We start from the raw sequence: 16,564 nt of genomic DNA on the forward strand, positions 1-16,564 counted from the left end.
CCCCCTGGACCATCCGCACAAGTTTGCCTACAGGCTGCTTCCCTTCACCTCAACTCCTCTGCCTGTATACCAGCAGCTGCAATTCCAGTACCACTCAATCAAGCTCCTGAGGTCTGAGGACAACAGTACGCTCATTAGACTAATCTCTGCTAGGGATACGTTCGCCAGTAGATTGGAGGGTCAAAACAACTAGGAGCATAGTACTTCAAAAACAGATATATTTATACATATTACTATATTTTTCCATATTTTCTATTGCAAATGTTTTTATTTTATATTATGTCTCTTGACTTCTGCACAGTGTTTATTGTTATGCACCAAATCACCATACAAATGATCTATATTAACAAACCTATGTGGCAATTTTGGCTTTTTGTATGACATTTTTTATGACAAACAATGAAATGACTTTTTATGACATTTTTTATTGCATATTATACTAGTATTTTACTATAAATTTATTTTACATTCTTATGACAGTTTTGGGGTATTTAATTCTAACATATTACAATGATTCCTTGTGGTAAACAATAACACTATTTATGACAGTTTTATAGAAAAAGATTCTATGACTCTTTGACAGCCTATCAAATTACGACTTTTTTTTACAGAAGATCTGAGAGGCAAGGAAAAAGGAAAATTTATAGCAAAATTTACCATTACTTGTTTTATTGTGTTTTGTATTACATACTGTACCATGACTTTTTTGGCATTTTAAATTACTATTATATGTTGTTTTTATTACATACCAAATATGACTTCCATATGCCATTTTCTCAACATACTAAAACTATGACTTCATGACATACCATACCATGAATTTTTTAAATGTTTTTTATGACATACTATATCATAACTTTTCTTAATGACATGTTTATACATGTTTATGATAGTTATATCTTCTGATATTTTCTTTATGATTTACGTGACGTGGTCAAAACAACTAGGAGCATAGCACCTCAAACAGACATATTTATACCTATTGCTGTATTTTTCCATTATTTCTATTGTATGTTGAACTGTTTTTTTTTCCCCTATCTATTCTGCCTCGTTGCATTTGCAGTATTTATTGTTATGCACCAAGTCACAACACAAATTTTCTGTATCTGCAACCCAACTTGTCAATAAAAACATTTCTATCACTTTTTGTATTGAATTTTGTTATGCATACTATCCTATCATTTTTAATAGTTTGTTTAAACATACTATAACTGGTTGACATTTTTGATAACGTGACATTTTTGATGTCATACTATACTATGACTGTTTTTATGACATTTTTGATGTCATACTATACTATGACTGCTTTTATAACATTTTTGATGGCATACTATACTGACATTTTTATGACGTTTTTGATGGCATACTATACTATGACATTGTTATGACTTTTTTGATGGCATACTATACTATGACATTTTATGACTTTTTTGATATCATATGACTTTTTTGATGTCATACTATACTATGACGTTTTTATGACTTTTGTGATGACATACTATACTATGACTTTTTTTATGAGATTTTTGACGTCATACTATACTATGACATTTTTATGACTTTTTTGATGTCATACTATACTATGACATTTTTATGAGATTTTTGACGTCATACTATACTATGACATTTTTATGACTTTTTTGATGTCATACTATATTATGACATTTTTTTGAGGTTTTTGACGTCATACTATATACTATGACATTTTTATGACATTTTTGATGGAATACTATAAAATGACATTTTTATGACATTTTTGAAGGCATACTATACTATGACTTTTTTTTTGACATTTTTGATGTCATACTATACTATGACGATTTTTGACATTTTTGATGTCATACTATACTATGACAATTTTGATGGCATACTATACTATGACATTTTTATGAGATTTTTGACGTCATACTATACTATGACATTTTTATGACATTTTTGATGGCATACTATACTATGACATTTTTATGACATTTTTGAAGGCATACTATACTATGACTTTTTTTTGACATTTTTGATGTTATACTATACTATGACGATTTTTTTGACATTTTTGATGTCATACTATACTATGACAATTTTGATGGCATACTATACTATGACATTTTTATGAGATTTTTGACGTCATACTATACTATGACATTTTTATGACTTTTTTGATATCATAACATGACTTTTTTGATGTCATACTATACTATGACGTTTTTATGACTTTTGTGATGACATACTATACTATGACTTTTTTTATGAGATTTTTGACGTCATACTATACTATGACATTTTTATGACTTTTTTGATGTCATACTATACTATGACATTTTTATGAGATTTTTGACGTCATACTATACTATGACATTTTTATGACATTTTTGATGGCATACTATACTATGACGATTTTTTTGACATTTTTGATGTCATACTATACTATGACAATTTTGATGGCATACTATACTATGACATTTTTATGAGATTTTTGACGTCATACTATACTATGACATTTTTATGACTTTTTTGATATCATAACATATGACTTTTTTGATGTCATACTATACTATGACGTTTTTATGACTTTTGTGATGACATACTATACTATGACTTTTTTTATGAGATTTTTGACGTCATACTATACTATGACATTTTTATGACTTTGTTGATGTCATACTATACTATGACATTTTTATGAGATTTTTGACGTCATACTATACTATGACATTTTTATGACTTTTTTGATGTCATACTATACTATGACATTTTTATGAGATTTTTGACGTCATACTATACTATGACATTTTTATGACTTTTTTGATGTCATACTATACTATGACATTTTTATGACATTTTTGATGGCATACTATACTATGACTTTTTTTTAACATTTTTGATGTCATACTATACTATGACTTTTTTATGATTTTTTGATGGCATACTATACTATGACATTTTTATAAGATTTTTGATGTCATACTATACTATGACATTTTTATGACATTTTTGATGTCATACTATACTATGACTTTTTTATGATATTTTTGATGGCATACTATACTATGACATTTTTATGACATTCTTGATGGCATACTATACTATGACTGCTTTTATAACATTTTTGATGGCATACTATACTGACATTTTTATGATATTTTTGATGGCATACTATACTATGACATTTTTATGACTTTTTTGATGGCATACTATACTATGACATTTTTGATGTCATACTATACTATGACGTTTTTATGACTTTTTTGACGTCATACTACACTATGACTGTTTTTATGACATTTTTGATGGCATACTATACTATGACATTTTTGATGTCATACTATACTATGACGTTTTTATGACTTTTTTGACGTCATACTATACTATGACTGTTTTTATGACATTTTTGATGGCATACTATACTATAACTGTCTTCATGACATTTTTGATGTCATGCTATACTATGACATTTTTATGATATTTTTGACGTCATACTATACTATAACTGTTTTTATGACATTTTTGATGGCATACTATACTATGACTGTTTTTATGACATTTTTGATGTCACACTATACTATGACATTTTTATGAGATTTTTGATGCCATACTATACTATGATGTTTTTTTGACATTTTTGATGGCATACTACACTATGCCTTTTTTGATGTCATACTATGCTATGACATTTTTATGATATTTTTGATGTCATACTATACTATGACGTTTTTATGACATTTTTGATGCCATACTATACTATGATGTTTTTTTGACATTTTTGATGGCATACTACACTATGCCTTTTTTGATGTCATACTATGACATTTTTATGATATTTTTGATGTCATACTATACTATGACGTTTTTATGACATTTTTGATGGCATACTATACTATGATGTTTTTATGACATTTTTGATGGCATACTATACCATGACGTTTTTCATGACATTTCTGATGGCATACTATGCTATGACGTTTTTATGACATTTTTGATGCCATACTATGCTATGACATTTTTATGACATTTTTGATGGCATACTATACTACGACGTTTTTATGACATTTTTGATGGCATACTATACTATGACGTTTTTATGACATTTTTGATGGCATACTATACTACGACGTTTTTATGACATTTTTGATGTCATACTATACTATGACGTTTTTATGACATTTTTGATGGCATACTATACTATGATGTTTTTATGACATTTTTGATGTCATACTATACTACGACGTTTTTATGAGATTTTTGATAGCAAACTATACTATGATGTTTGTATGACATTTTTGATGGCTTACTATACTATGACGATTTCATGGCTTTTTTATGACATACTATACTATGACGTTTTTATGATATTTTTGATGGCATACTATACTTTTGATGGCTTACTACACTATGACGATTTCATGACATACTGTACTATGACTGTTTTTGTGACTTTTTTTATGGCAAACTATACTACGACTGTTTTTATAACAATTGTATGACATACCAAACTATGACTGTTTTTATGACATACTTATGATTTACTTTACTATACTGTTTTTATGACATTTTTCATGACATACTATACTATGATGATTTTTTTGAGATTTTTAATGGTATATAATGCTGTTACTGTTTTTATGACTTTTTTTGACATACTATACTATGACTGTTTTCATGACATTTTTTATAACATACTATGAATTGTGAATTATGAATTACAGATTTTTGGCATTTTCAGGGCAACTTTGGGCTTAATTAGAGCCAAAAAACTTGGGTGGTGTGCATTTGGCCGTGTAGCAGTAGGTTGCAATAATATCTGTTTGCAACTCTGTGTCTTAAACACTTTACTCGGGCCAGTTCTGTCAGGATTGCCTGTCACAAGGAAAGTCTTCTGATGTTACAGCTTTCACGAGGCAAAAAGCTGAAGCAACTGTCTTGTACAAGATGCATATCAACATTACAGGGATAGAAGACATTGAAATATACCTGGTGATAGCATTTGAATAAAGTAGGTTTGAGTCATTTTCTTTTTTTTCCAGTGTTGTACTGAGTGCTGTATAGGCTGCTACTCTCTTTTCCTGAGGCTACATTAAGACTATGCAAGACTTTAAAATGTTGAACAGACACAGTCAAACTCAAAACCTTTCATCTGAGAATCTCTCTATTGAAGGCTTAAGTTTTGAGCCGAAATGATTAGCTGAGTGACAGAAAATTAATTCGCAACTCTTTTGTTAATCAATATGTTGTTAAAGTAATTTCTTAAGAAAAAAAATGCAAAAATGTCTCTAGTTTCAGAGTCTCAGATGGGAATATTTACTGGTTTTCTTAGTTTTCTAGGGTATTAAACTAAACATCTTTGGGTTTTGGTGTTGGTCAAGCAAAACTAGCAATTTGAATATCAGTATATCTAGGCACTGGGACATTGTGATGAGCAGGTTTTATCATTTTCTAACATTTTATAAACCAAACTGTATTCAAGCTGCAGCATCTTAATTAATGCTTTATCATTGTTGGCCTACTCTGCTATTTCAGATCATATCATGTGTATATCTTCTCATTCAAAAAACAGTGACAGTGCATCTTTGAATGGATAAATAACATCCCAGATGTCACTCAAGGCAAACCCAGTGAGCAAGTAGCGGACAAGGCAGTTAAGCTCTTGTTAGAATGCCATCATGGCTCTTACCAAACCAGCCTGTCTATGCCGCAGGGTGATGATGGAGGATGAGGAAGTGGAGTGGAGCAAGGCTTTGCACCCCAGCAGGCCTGCTGACACATGGCTGCCTGCCTCACTCTCAACTGCAGTGCCAAGGTCAGCCAGCCTCTCGAGGCAGTGGAGCGCTGCCTCAGAGGGAAGTGAGAGTTACTAGCAGGTAATTTAATGCTTTAAATTTAGCAACTTGACAACAATACTTAAAAATATACATGTCAAAGAATTTACTGAATAAAACTTTTGTAATGTAAATTTTGTCATTATAATGTTAAAAAACACCCTCACCATGAAGGCCATTTAGTTGATGCTCTAGAGCTTTCGATATAAAACATGATCCTCAGCAGCGACGAGGTTTCGTTGATGAGTTTCCCAGTTGTGATGGAATTGTAGTTCTTTAAATTTTCTTTTGTTCTTTTCTGAGCAAGAATGAAGCCAAAATGGAAGTCTTTTTAAAGTGCACAGAAAAACATAATTACATGACAACTGGGCAAACTCCATCTGCTGATGAAGATCATTTGTTACGCTCGAAAGCCCCAGAACATTTTCTAAATGGGCCCTTCTGTGAGATTGCTTTCTCACCTAATTCTCTCATGTTGTCGTATCAACATCATCAAGAAAATGTAGAATATTTACCTTAAAGTGAAGAAGTCCTGTGAACCTTTGCTTCAACAAGAAGAGCACATATATCTTTTTTTAAACTGGTTTTTAACTTAATCACAGTTAGAATTCAAGTACAATGTGTGCCACATAAAAACATGTTTAGTTTCTGCTAACATAATGGGGAATAAACTAAAATATTAGATTTAAAAAAAATCAAGATCAGGATTTTTTGACAGAATTGTGCTTACTTGTCTTTCTATCATCACAACGTTAAAAAACTTCCTCTCTCTGACTGCACAGACAGGTTGAATATTAGTCACAATATGAGTTCTTTCAAAGCTGAAGGCACCTGTGTTCTACCTCTTCTGTTCTCTCTGAATCTCAAAAACATTTCTACAATGAACCTAATGTAGAAAAATAAAGGGTGTGTCTTCTGACTCTAATGTAACATAGTGGAGATGTTCCTGTTCATATGTGATATTCCTGATTTCAGAGAGCTCTGACTGCCATTCCTCAAACACTGTCATTCCTCAAACACTGTCAGTTGTCCTGACGTCCAACAGACCATCACAAGCAGCGGACTCTGCTGCTTCTATATTGATCTAAACAGCCCAGAGGTCAAGCTCCACCTCCACTTTGGTGAATTCCACCCTCCGTCTAATGTACCAATGGAGTCTCAAACTCAGCAGCTTCAGAGCAGATGTTAAAGGTGTCCCCCATCACCGACACTGCTCCCAGGTCAGCTCCAGAGGCAGATGTTGCTCATGGCCTGGCAGGTGGAGCTGCTCTCTGCAGGAGAGAGGTAGATCTTGCCGCTGGGGCAGACACACACTTCGTATACAGCCTGCTCCTGAGAGGCCTGGTTGGGCGAAGCTGTGTAGACACCCAGCGGGAGACTACCCAGCTGAATGGTGTTGGCATCTAAAAGTATCTGGGAGGAAAAACATCGGAGACGTGCTGGAAGTCATTCAAATAACAACGCCAGAGGTGCCCTGAGGTGATGCATTACCAGCTCAAACTGATAAATGACTCTGGTGCAATCACAAAATACAACGTGAAAGGTGGGGGGAAATACAGCAGCATGCATCTGGTGAGTTAGGATAACAAATGAAAGAAGAACTTCATCTCTTTAGTACATATTTTTATTTGGAACATCAAATTGCTCATTTTTAGCCATGCTAGCAGCGTTTGCCCTCCAATTTGGTCTAGACTAGAATATTTCAACAGCTATTGGATGGATTCCCCTAAGATCTCATTCAGACATGCATGGCATCCTCAGGATAAATTGTAATAACTTTGGTAATTCCCTAAAGGACAACTTTGTTATTTTTCAACCTGGCCAGTCTTTTTGTGCCTAAGTGACTGATGGAAACGACAATTTTTCAAATCGGTCCAGTATTTAGCGAGAGTGCTACACCAGCAGCAGCAAATCAGGCTGCGATGTAACCACTCAGGGCATGTCCACATGCCAAAATATCCTTGGGAACGATACTGAACCCGATGGCTGTTCCATCAGTGTGAATGCATGTGAATGGTTACTTAGTAGCAAGTCGCCACCAGTGTGTGAATGTGTGTGAATGGGTAAATGTGACATGTAGTGTAAATGCACTTGAAGTGGTCGGATGACTAGAAAAGCGCTGCACAAGTGCAGTCCATTTACCATTTATTAAAAGTGTTTGTTTTTGCCACTGACGTGCTGAGATTTTTATTTTCAGTGTTGGATAACATTAGGGAAAAGAGCCCTACAGAGGTAAGATCCTTTTAGTTGAACCAGAAACAGCCCCAAAATCAGACTCCATTTCAATAAAATGACATTTAAGCATGTACAGAGCATAATTTCGTAATTTCTAACAGCTGAATTAAGTTTTTTTTTCCAAGCAAACCAGAGTTGGCAATTGGTGGAACAGTGGAGAGACAAACCAAGATGAGCTAATCCTCCTCACCTCTCCCTCTGTGGACTCCAGCTGTAGATCTTTTCGACCGCTGACCTTCAGCGGCCCCTTGACAGCGCTCACTTCCACCCCTCTGGGAGCCTCCATGGTCAGGGTCCGTGTTGGAGATTCCAGCCTGAAAAGACAAAAACAAGCACAAGCTCAGAGATTTAGTGCATGAACTCATCCATTATTTCTGTTTATACTTTCAGGATGTTTGCATTACTAAAACTTTGCCTTTCAGTACGATTTAATAGCTGAGGATACAAGATGTGTTCAAGGTTAAATTGATTGTTATTCAGCTCATAGTTTGGGAATATCCCTGTGTAATTACTTGTTTGGGGCAGGATGGTGGAATTCAATCGTATTATTTGTTTCATAACAGACCCAAGGCATTGAGGCATTTAGAAATTGAGTCAAAATGTCTCACATTTGAAAAACAAACCAGCTCACTGATATTTCTGTTTGACTCTTGCTGCATAAATATATGTATGGGTGTTAGTAATACCAACTACTTCTTCACCTGTGGAATATTAAAGCTGCTGTTCATGTTTAAGTGGCTCTTCTCATTATTCTAATCCAGTATGGCTCCTAAACAGCCCATTATTGTATCAGCTCATTTTGACCTTCGGCAACACTGAGGCTAATGCAATTTGCATTTTCCTCCAGTGGACTATGTGTTTACACAGGGAAAGATAAGCGAGAGAGCCAATCAATGTGGAATTTGTTTTCATAACTCATAACCGTTTCAAATTGATTTCTTCCCCCCATCTTCCCCAAATCTGTTTTCAATGAATTTTAAATGGAAGACTTTAAGGAGCCGACTTGAAATCGCTTAAATCTCCATACCCTCTGAAAGCAACACACATTTCGGATTAAACGCTATTGGAATAAGGGAAAAAAGGAAAGCAAATGAATTTCATCTGCATTTGGAAATCCTCTTTCACTTTGAATCAGCTTTCAGTAGATACACTCTGGAGAGGATCTGTGAAATGTGCCTTTGACCTGGGACTGTTTGTGCATAGACCTGTAGAAAAAAGACAGATGTCTTCTCTGTTGTTTTTTACTCTTCCACTGCTTTTTTTTTCTCTCCCTTCAAACTAACAGCAGATACACTGTGGATCAACTTATATTATTATCACATATTTGTTATCTCTTTTGTTATTTTCTTGTTTGAGGTTTAACTCAAGTATATTTAAAGATAATACTATTTAGGATTAGACTAATGTATAGGCTCATACAGAAGTGAGCCTTCTTAATCATCACTTATGACTGACTAGAAGTTGTATGTTCCACCACAGCGCACAGGTGAGGTCGGGGCTTTATAAAAAGGCAGCGACCAGATGCCAGACCGTAACCAGTAAACATCTTAGAGACACAGCACCATTAAAAACCCAAGCGTAGTCAGGCAAAACACCAAACGAAATCTGGACTTGGCTTTTACTTTCACTGGCAAGTATATTGACAATTAGTAGCCAACAGTCCTGCACAGTATACCTCCAAGTTCACAATTACACTCCTCAGAAAAATTGAGGCAACATTTAATCATCACAGTGTAACACCAAGTCAGTTAATCTTCAGGGATATCAATTTGTCCATTTAGAAAGCACAAGTGATTGTGAATCAGTTTCACCTGCTTTGGTGCAAATGAAAGCGTCAACAGGAGCAATGGAGAGGCAAAAGCAAGACAACCCCCAAAAAGGGAATGGTTTTACATGTGATGGCCACAGACAGTTGCTCTCTCCTTATCCTTCCTGACTGATTCTTCTCTAGTTTTGTGTTCTGCTAGTGTCCATGTCACTACTGGTAGCATGAGGCCACACCTGTAGCCCATTTAGGCTGCACAGGTAGTCCGGCTCCTCCAGGATGGCACATCCATACATGCAATCATAAACAAGGTTTGCTGTGTCTCCCAGCACAGTCTCAAGAGCATGGAGGAGATACCAGGAGACTGGCTGTTACACAGGGAGAGCTGGATGGGCTGTAGAAAGGCATCAACGCAGCAGCAGGACCAGTATCTGCTCCTTCGTGTGAAAAAGAACAGGAGGAGCACTGCCAGAGCCCTACAACACAACCTCCAGCAGACTACTGGTGTGCATGTTTCTGACTAAACTGTCAGAAGCAGACTCCATGAGGGTGGCATGAGGGCCTGACGTCCCCTAGTGGGACCTGTGCTCACAACCCAGCATTGTTCAGCTCGATTGGCCATTGGCGCCCCATTCTCTTCACAGATGAGAGCAGGTTCACACGGAGTACATGTTACAGGCGTGAAAGAATCTGGAAACGCTGTGGTGATCCAGCATGATTTGGTCACTGATGGTCTGGAGAGGCATATTCTTGGAGGGTTGCACAGACCTCAGTGTCACTGCCAACGGTATCCTGACTGCTGTTAGGTACCAGGGTGAAATCCTCAGAGCGATTGTCAGACCTTAAGCTGGTGCAGTGGGCCCTGGATTCCTCCTGGTGCAGTGGGCCCTGGGTTCTTCCTGGTGCAGGACAATGCCTGGCCTCATGTGGCCAGAGTGCGTAGGCAGTTCCTGGATGATGAAGGCATTGATGCCATTGACTGGCCCTCTCGTTCCCCTGACCTAAATCCAACTGAGCACCTATGGGGCCTTATGTATTGGTGCATCTGACGCCGCCAAGTACCACCACAGACTGTCCAGGAGCTCATCAAAGCCCTGATCCAGGTCTGGGAGGAGATCCCCCAGGACACCATGCGCCAACTCATCAGGGGCATGTTGGATCAGCCCTTGAATTCAATTTTTTACTCTGATTTTCAGTGTGATTTTGATTCCAGCCCTCAGTGGGTTGATAATTTTAGTTTCCCCTGACCATTCTTAGGTCATTTTGTTCTCAACAAATTATACAATGTACATCAACTAAAAATATTATAATTTAATCATAGTAAAAAAATGAGCAGTGTATTGTAAAATCATCCTCAGTCCATCTCCCATAGCAACACAACATACCATTTATTTTCCTGAACCCCAGATGTTCATTAGCAAGCCGCAAGAATCTGTGTCCGAGTGCTCCTCAGCTTGGTATGTTTCAATAATTACTTCTGAAGCATCCACTGATTCTCCGCAGCTCAGATAGACGAGTCATTAGAAGACCCATTTAAAGCACTTTGCACTGAGTTGTTCAGTAAGGAGTTACTGATATGTGATGTGTGTATGATATTTTCACTCCCTTCAAAGCAGTTCCGTCATCACCCGCTGCGCACGCACGCACGCGCGCGCGCACGCACACACACACACACACACACACACACACACACACACAATCCTGCCAGAAGACAAAGTGCTCAATTTTCAAGAGTGCTTGTTTCAGCCACAGTCCATAATAAAACATAAATGAATTTAATTAAATTAAAAATGTCTCTTGGGTTTTATAATCATCTTAGACACTTCCATTTTCATGTACAGAAAGCTTATGGTCTAGTTTCTGAGGCTCCAAAAGAGGTATGACGTCCAATTTAACCTTACTGCTGACTGGAAAACATTACTATTAGAGTTAATTTTAAAAAAGATAATTTCAAGGTCTATCTAAAAAATAGTTCATTGTTGAGTCTCATTTTTAGGTTGTCCAATGCTTTGGGTTGTTGGAAAGGAGGCTGCCACTGATTGTCGAATCTCAGATTCAGGAGGAGCACTGCGGATTCTGTCTTGTTTGTGGAACAGTGGACCAGCTCTTCACCCTTGCAATAGCGGTTTTTTTTTTTTGGGGGGGGGGGGGGGGGGGCAGCAATCGTCTCAACAGGTTGCCGATCGGACCACTTAAAGCGGCGCACCCACTGGATCATGCGGATTACACCACCCAAGGAGGAAAACTGTGAAAATACAGGGCACCAGGGTCGTTGCTACAAGCTTTGTTCACATACTCAACACAAAGTCAAACACGTTCTCAGTGGATACTGCCCTCCATCAGTGCTGTCCCTCATCACTGAATCTGTTGATAATATTCATGGACAGGATCCCAAGGCGCAAACGGGGAGAATAGTTTCCGATTTGGATAACCTCAGAATTGCTTCCTCACTCTTTGCAAATGATGTGGTTCTGTTGGCTTCACCATACCATAACCTATAGTATGCACTGGGGCTGTTTGCAGCTGAGTGTGAAGCCATCAGGATGACAGTCAGTACCTCCAAGTCTGAGTTCTTGGTTCTTGGCAGGACAACAGTACATTGCCCCGTCTTGGAAGCGAAGTGAAGGAGTTCAAGTATTGCTTTGGTCTTATTCACAAGTGAAGGTAAAATGGAACAGATGATTGATAAGCAGGTGGCACAGCATCAGCTGTGATGTAGGCGGACCGTCATGGTGAAGTGGGAGCTGAGCCGGAAAGCAAGGCTTTGGATTCACCGGGCAATCTATGCCCCAACCCACAACTATGGTTATGAGCTTGTGGATACAAGCGGCCAAAATGAGTTTCCTCAGGGAGGAATTTGGGTGGCTGGGGCTGGCCTCAGAGATAGGAGACAAAGACTGGGGCCCCTGCTGTGACTAGGTTACTCAAGATAATCCACAGACCTTGTTGTGAGCAGGTTTATGTAGCAACTGTATTCTTTCTACCAAACTACACCTGCCAACCGTGCTCACCTAGCACCACTAAGCTAGTTAACATTACAGCTCAGCCAAGGAGGACATCATTAATGTTTACATATTGCACTGTCACCAAGCCCTTTGGAACAGTGCCAGACTTTAAGCCAATTTTACATTGTGGCCAGGCGTGGAATTACAACTTCCAGGTCCGTCATGTGATGCCACTGGGCCCAATAAGACTTTTGCAATACACTTACCTGTGAAAGAGATGTCTGTAAATCAGTGGATACAATTTTTTGAGCGTCACAACCCCCCGTGCAAAGAGTTTCACTATCACGATTTGATCCATTCGGTCCGTTTAACAATTTGAAAGTCAAGAGGAGCCTCATTAATGTTAGCAGAGGCTAATACAGAAGTTAGCCAATCAGCCAGTGAAAGTCTTTAGTGCACTTGTTCTTTGGGCCCCCTCATGCAGGATCCAGGCAAAATAATACCACCTAAATCAAGCTTTTTTGGCTTTATCAGCCACTGAGCAACTTTCATGGAATGAACGGGACCCTGTCTCCAATGTTGTACCCAGTTCTCTACCTGTTCTTTACATCCATGGCTGTCACGAGCTTCTCGTCACTGGGTAGATACACGCTTACGTCTGCATAGTGATGTGGTTGGTGGGTGTAGTTCAGCCAAAAAAAATAAATAAATAATTCCAACATGAAACTGCTCACAACAAGTTATCCTGAATAGGCAGGTCATGATTTCTTGAAAGAGTCATTGCTGTTGAGTTTTTCAAATTTATTTATTTTTTGGCGCTTTAAGCACCACAAACTGAGTGCCATCTAGTTCCAATATACTGAAGAGAAGGCAGATATCTTTACAGTACGATATCTCCTCAGAAACTCACACCAAAACAGTCTAGATTGATGAATCGCACTACAGTTACGAGGAAAAATACGTATTTTTGATTTTAGGGTGAACTGCCCTTTAAGACAATGAAATCAACTAAGCAGTTTTAAAAGTAATAAATGAAGCTATATTCAGTATGTTTTCAGAAACCCTCAGATCATCAGATTGGCTGATCAGGCTATCGGACACAGAAAGCTCCATCCTCCTCAGTACCAAAGAGCTTCTTGTACCCAGAATATTTCAGGGCTTCTGGCTCATTTCAGAAAAATCTGACATGTAAAACCCTCACTACAGATAAACTATGTGGTATTTTCAGTCATGATGGCTGTTTATGACAGACCAGCTTTTTCTTGCTGCATTCAGGATGACCTTTACTTCTACAAAAAGGTCACCGTATCGCAGAGATATGGAGGAAAGAGCTGCACAGGATCAAATGTGCTGACAGCTATGGCTGAAGTCATAGTGGATGAGGCCGGTTTAAATACTGCATATCTTCTCTGTTAGCTGGGGGGATTCCAAAGGTGAAAGCCAAGTTTATGTTCATATTTCACTTTCAAAAATGGCACCAAAGAACATAAAACTTAAAAGGCCTAATCTGAAATTTTAAACTTAATATTTATGTTTACTTTGTTTCATTCAATACTTATTTGCAGAGATGTGACCTTGAGTCATTGTGACTTGGATTTGAGTTACTGTTTTGATGACTTGCAACTTGACAGGGCAAGATATAAATGATCGAGACTCATCTTGGAATTGGAAGATATAAAAAGGTTACTTTACTTGAGACATGATAACTCAATTAACTTGGCTTGTTTATTCTATGTTAGCGGCTTAGATATTAAATTTTTAAAATGCTTGCATTACAAGCATCTGTGAAACGATGCCGGCATTGTCATGATTGGATGACTACCCTGCCAGACAAGCTCCTCGTGACGCTACCTGATGGTCTCTGGGTCAGATCAGATCATCATGACGCCTGTACCAAGAGTCATCACTTTGGAATTCAAGAGTTTCACACCTGAAGGACAAAAGCCAGACTACAATATCAAACTTTGTTAATCAATTAAAGACTAATTCGTATCGATAAGAGTCTGTGAGGGCTGTTGTTAGCCAGTGTTAGCCCGCAGATACATCTGTTCTTGCACAACTCCCTAGCTAGCTAATGTTATCCTGATAACGACTCATATTCCTGGTCAACCCAATCACCAGAATAAAACTCTGGCATTGTAACCTTACGTTTCTGCAAACCACAGAGTTAAGAAATAAATAGGTTTTTATAAAAGTTCTTTGTTTTTGTTTGATTACATTTATTTCACTGAATATCAAATTATTAGAAAATTATTTTGTTTCTTTTTCTATGTAGAGCACTTTATAATTCCTAAATTTGTTTGAAAAAAGTGCTATACAAACACAAAGCTGCAGGTATATTGGCGTATATCATCGAAGAGTTGGACGTAAATAAAAAGCGGTTATTTTTGTGGTTCTTTGGTTGATCACAATTGATACTAAAAGCTTGTTTTACTGATTTTCCTCCTGCTGTGGACTCAACTTGGTATTTGAAGGTACCAGTGAACATCATACCACAGCCTGATCAATACCCGATTTTAAAGGCAGATATCGATATAAACACTTGAGAGACAGAAAAAAAAAATCTGATATCCTGACTATCGTTAGTTGCAGTGCTAATGGAAAGGACACTCTAAACGGACAATGTTTTGAAATTGTGATCAGGTAGTTCACCCCCAATGATCTCAAGGCCACTTCAGTTGCATCACAGAGTTTTGACAGAGCCTAAACTGTGTATGGCAATGAAAAATTTTATTTATTTATGCTGACAGATGGAGGACTGAGTATGACAGTAAATAAGCCTCCCTCCACCACCCTAAACCAATTATTTCCACTGTATCTGTATGTTATGTTATCTGCTGTCCAAACATTTCTCTCATGGCCAAATAAGACTATTACAATAACAAAGAATGACCATTTTTCTTTGCTGCAGTCAAAGCTAGAAAAAAAAAAAAAAAAAAAAAAGAATACACTCCTGCTGCACGACATCTCAATCCCAACAAACTGGAGGAAAAAAGTCTGACCAGAGCTAAGTGGGACCAAGAAGAGTTGTTCAATTCTGCCTTTATCTTCTTAATGAACCTGTCACTCTTGTGTGGACACAGCTACTGCAGAGACTGTCCTGAAAGCTGCTCGGATCAGCTAGAGAGGGCTACGCGGCTGGCCGCACTGCAAACAGACTTTAAACCTGGAGAGGAGGAACGCTTTGGTAGCAGAGTTGCAGAGAAAATGAAATGAAAAGCGGTTTTCCTGCTCTCTGATACTGGGCCGAGAATTGCACCATGTGATGTCTGCACTGCAAAGCGGAGAGCCTTCAAATCCTGTCTGGTCTGCCTTTGCTTCTTAATGTCAGACTTGTCTCACTACAGATTCCCATGTGCTGTTTTTTAAGCAGCAGCTCGCAGAAGAAAACTGCAAAAAAAAGTTTGTTCCTGACACAACTGAGACCTGGAGAGTTTTTGTCACATTGATCAGATGTCCATCTACCATCTGTCCTCCATACATGTCAAGAGAATAGACTAAGTCTCTCTGAATGTGAACAAACCAGATGACAGAAGTATCACAGCGAAATGCTCAGAGCTACTACAAAAAAAACAGCTTTACCAAGACGAATATCACAGCATTTATAACTCAGCTTCCCTCCCTATTCAGATGTATTTGGGACATGTGCATCAGGAATCAGAGCACCATCCTCCAGACTGAGACACAAAATGATCTGATTATATAATTGACAGAAATATTTTCATATTTAGGCCTGTAATTTCTGGTTGGAAGCTGCTACTATTATCAGACTTGAGTGGGCAGCTAGCGGGAGAGTCAAAACATGACTC

The 16,564-nt window shown here is 37.7% G+C and overlaps 1 protein-coding gene across 2 annotated transcripts in view; it reads right to left on the reverse strand.

Annotated features, from left to right (window-relative positions):
- Positions 1-6,091: 6,091 nt before the first annotated feature.
- The window catches only part of LOC117245769 (zeta-sarcoglycan-like), a 55,918-nt gene continuing 45,445 nt past the window's right edge, over positions 6,092-16,564 (reverse strand). For both annotated transcript variants that reach the window (XM_033609257.2, XM_033609258.2), the window contains 2 exons: positions 8,236-8,359; positions 6,092-7,223 (listed from right to left, as the gene is read on the reverse strand). In XM_033609257.2, the coding sequence (XP_033465148.1) occupies positions 7,032-7,223; positions 8,236-8,359 (316 nt within the window). In that variant the 3' untranslated portion in view covers positions 6,092-7,031. The remainder of the gene's footprint in view (positions 7,224-8,235; positions 8,360-16,564) is intronic.

Source organism: Epinephelus lanceolatus, chromosome 22 (genome assembly GCF_041903045.1).
Source record: "Epinephelus lanceolatus isolate andai-2023 chromosome 22, ASM4190304v1, whole genome shotgun sequence".
Lineage (NCBI taxonomy): Eukaryota > Metazoa > Chordata > Actinopteri > Perciformes > Serranidae > Epinephelus > Epinephelus lanceolatus.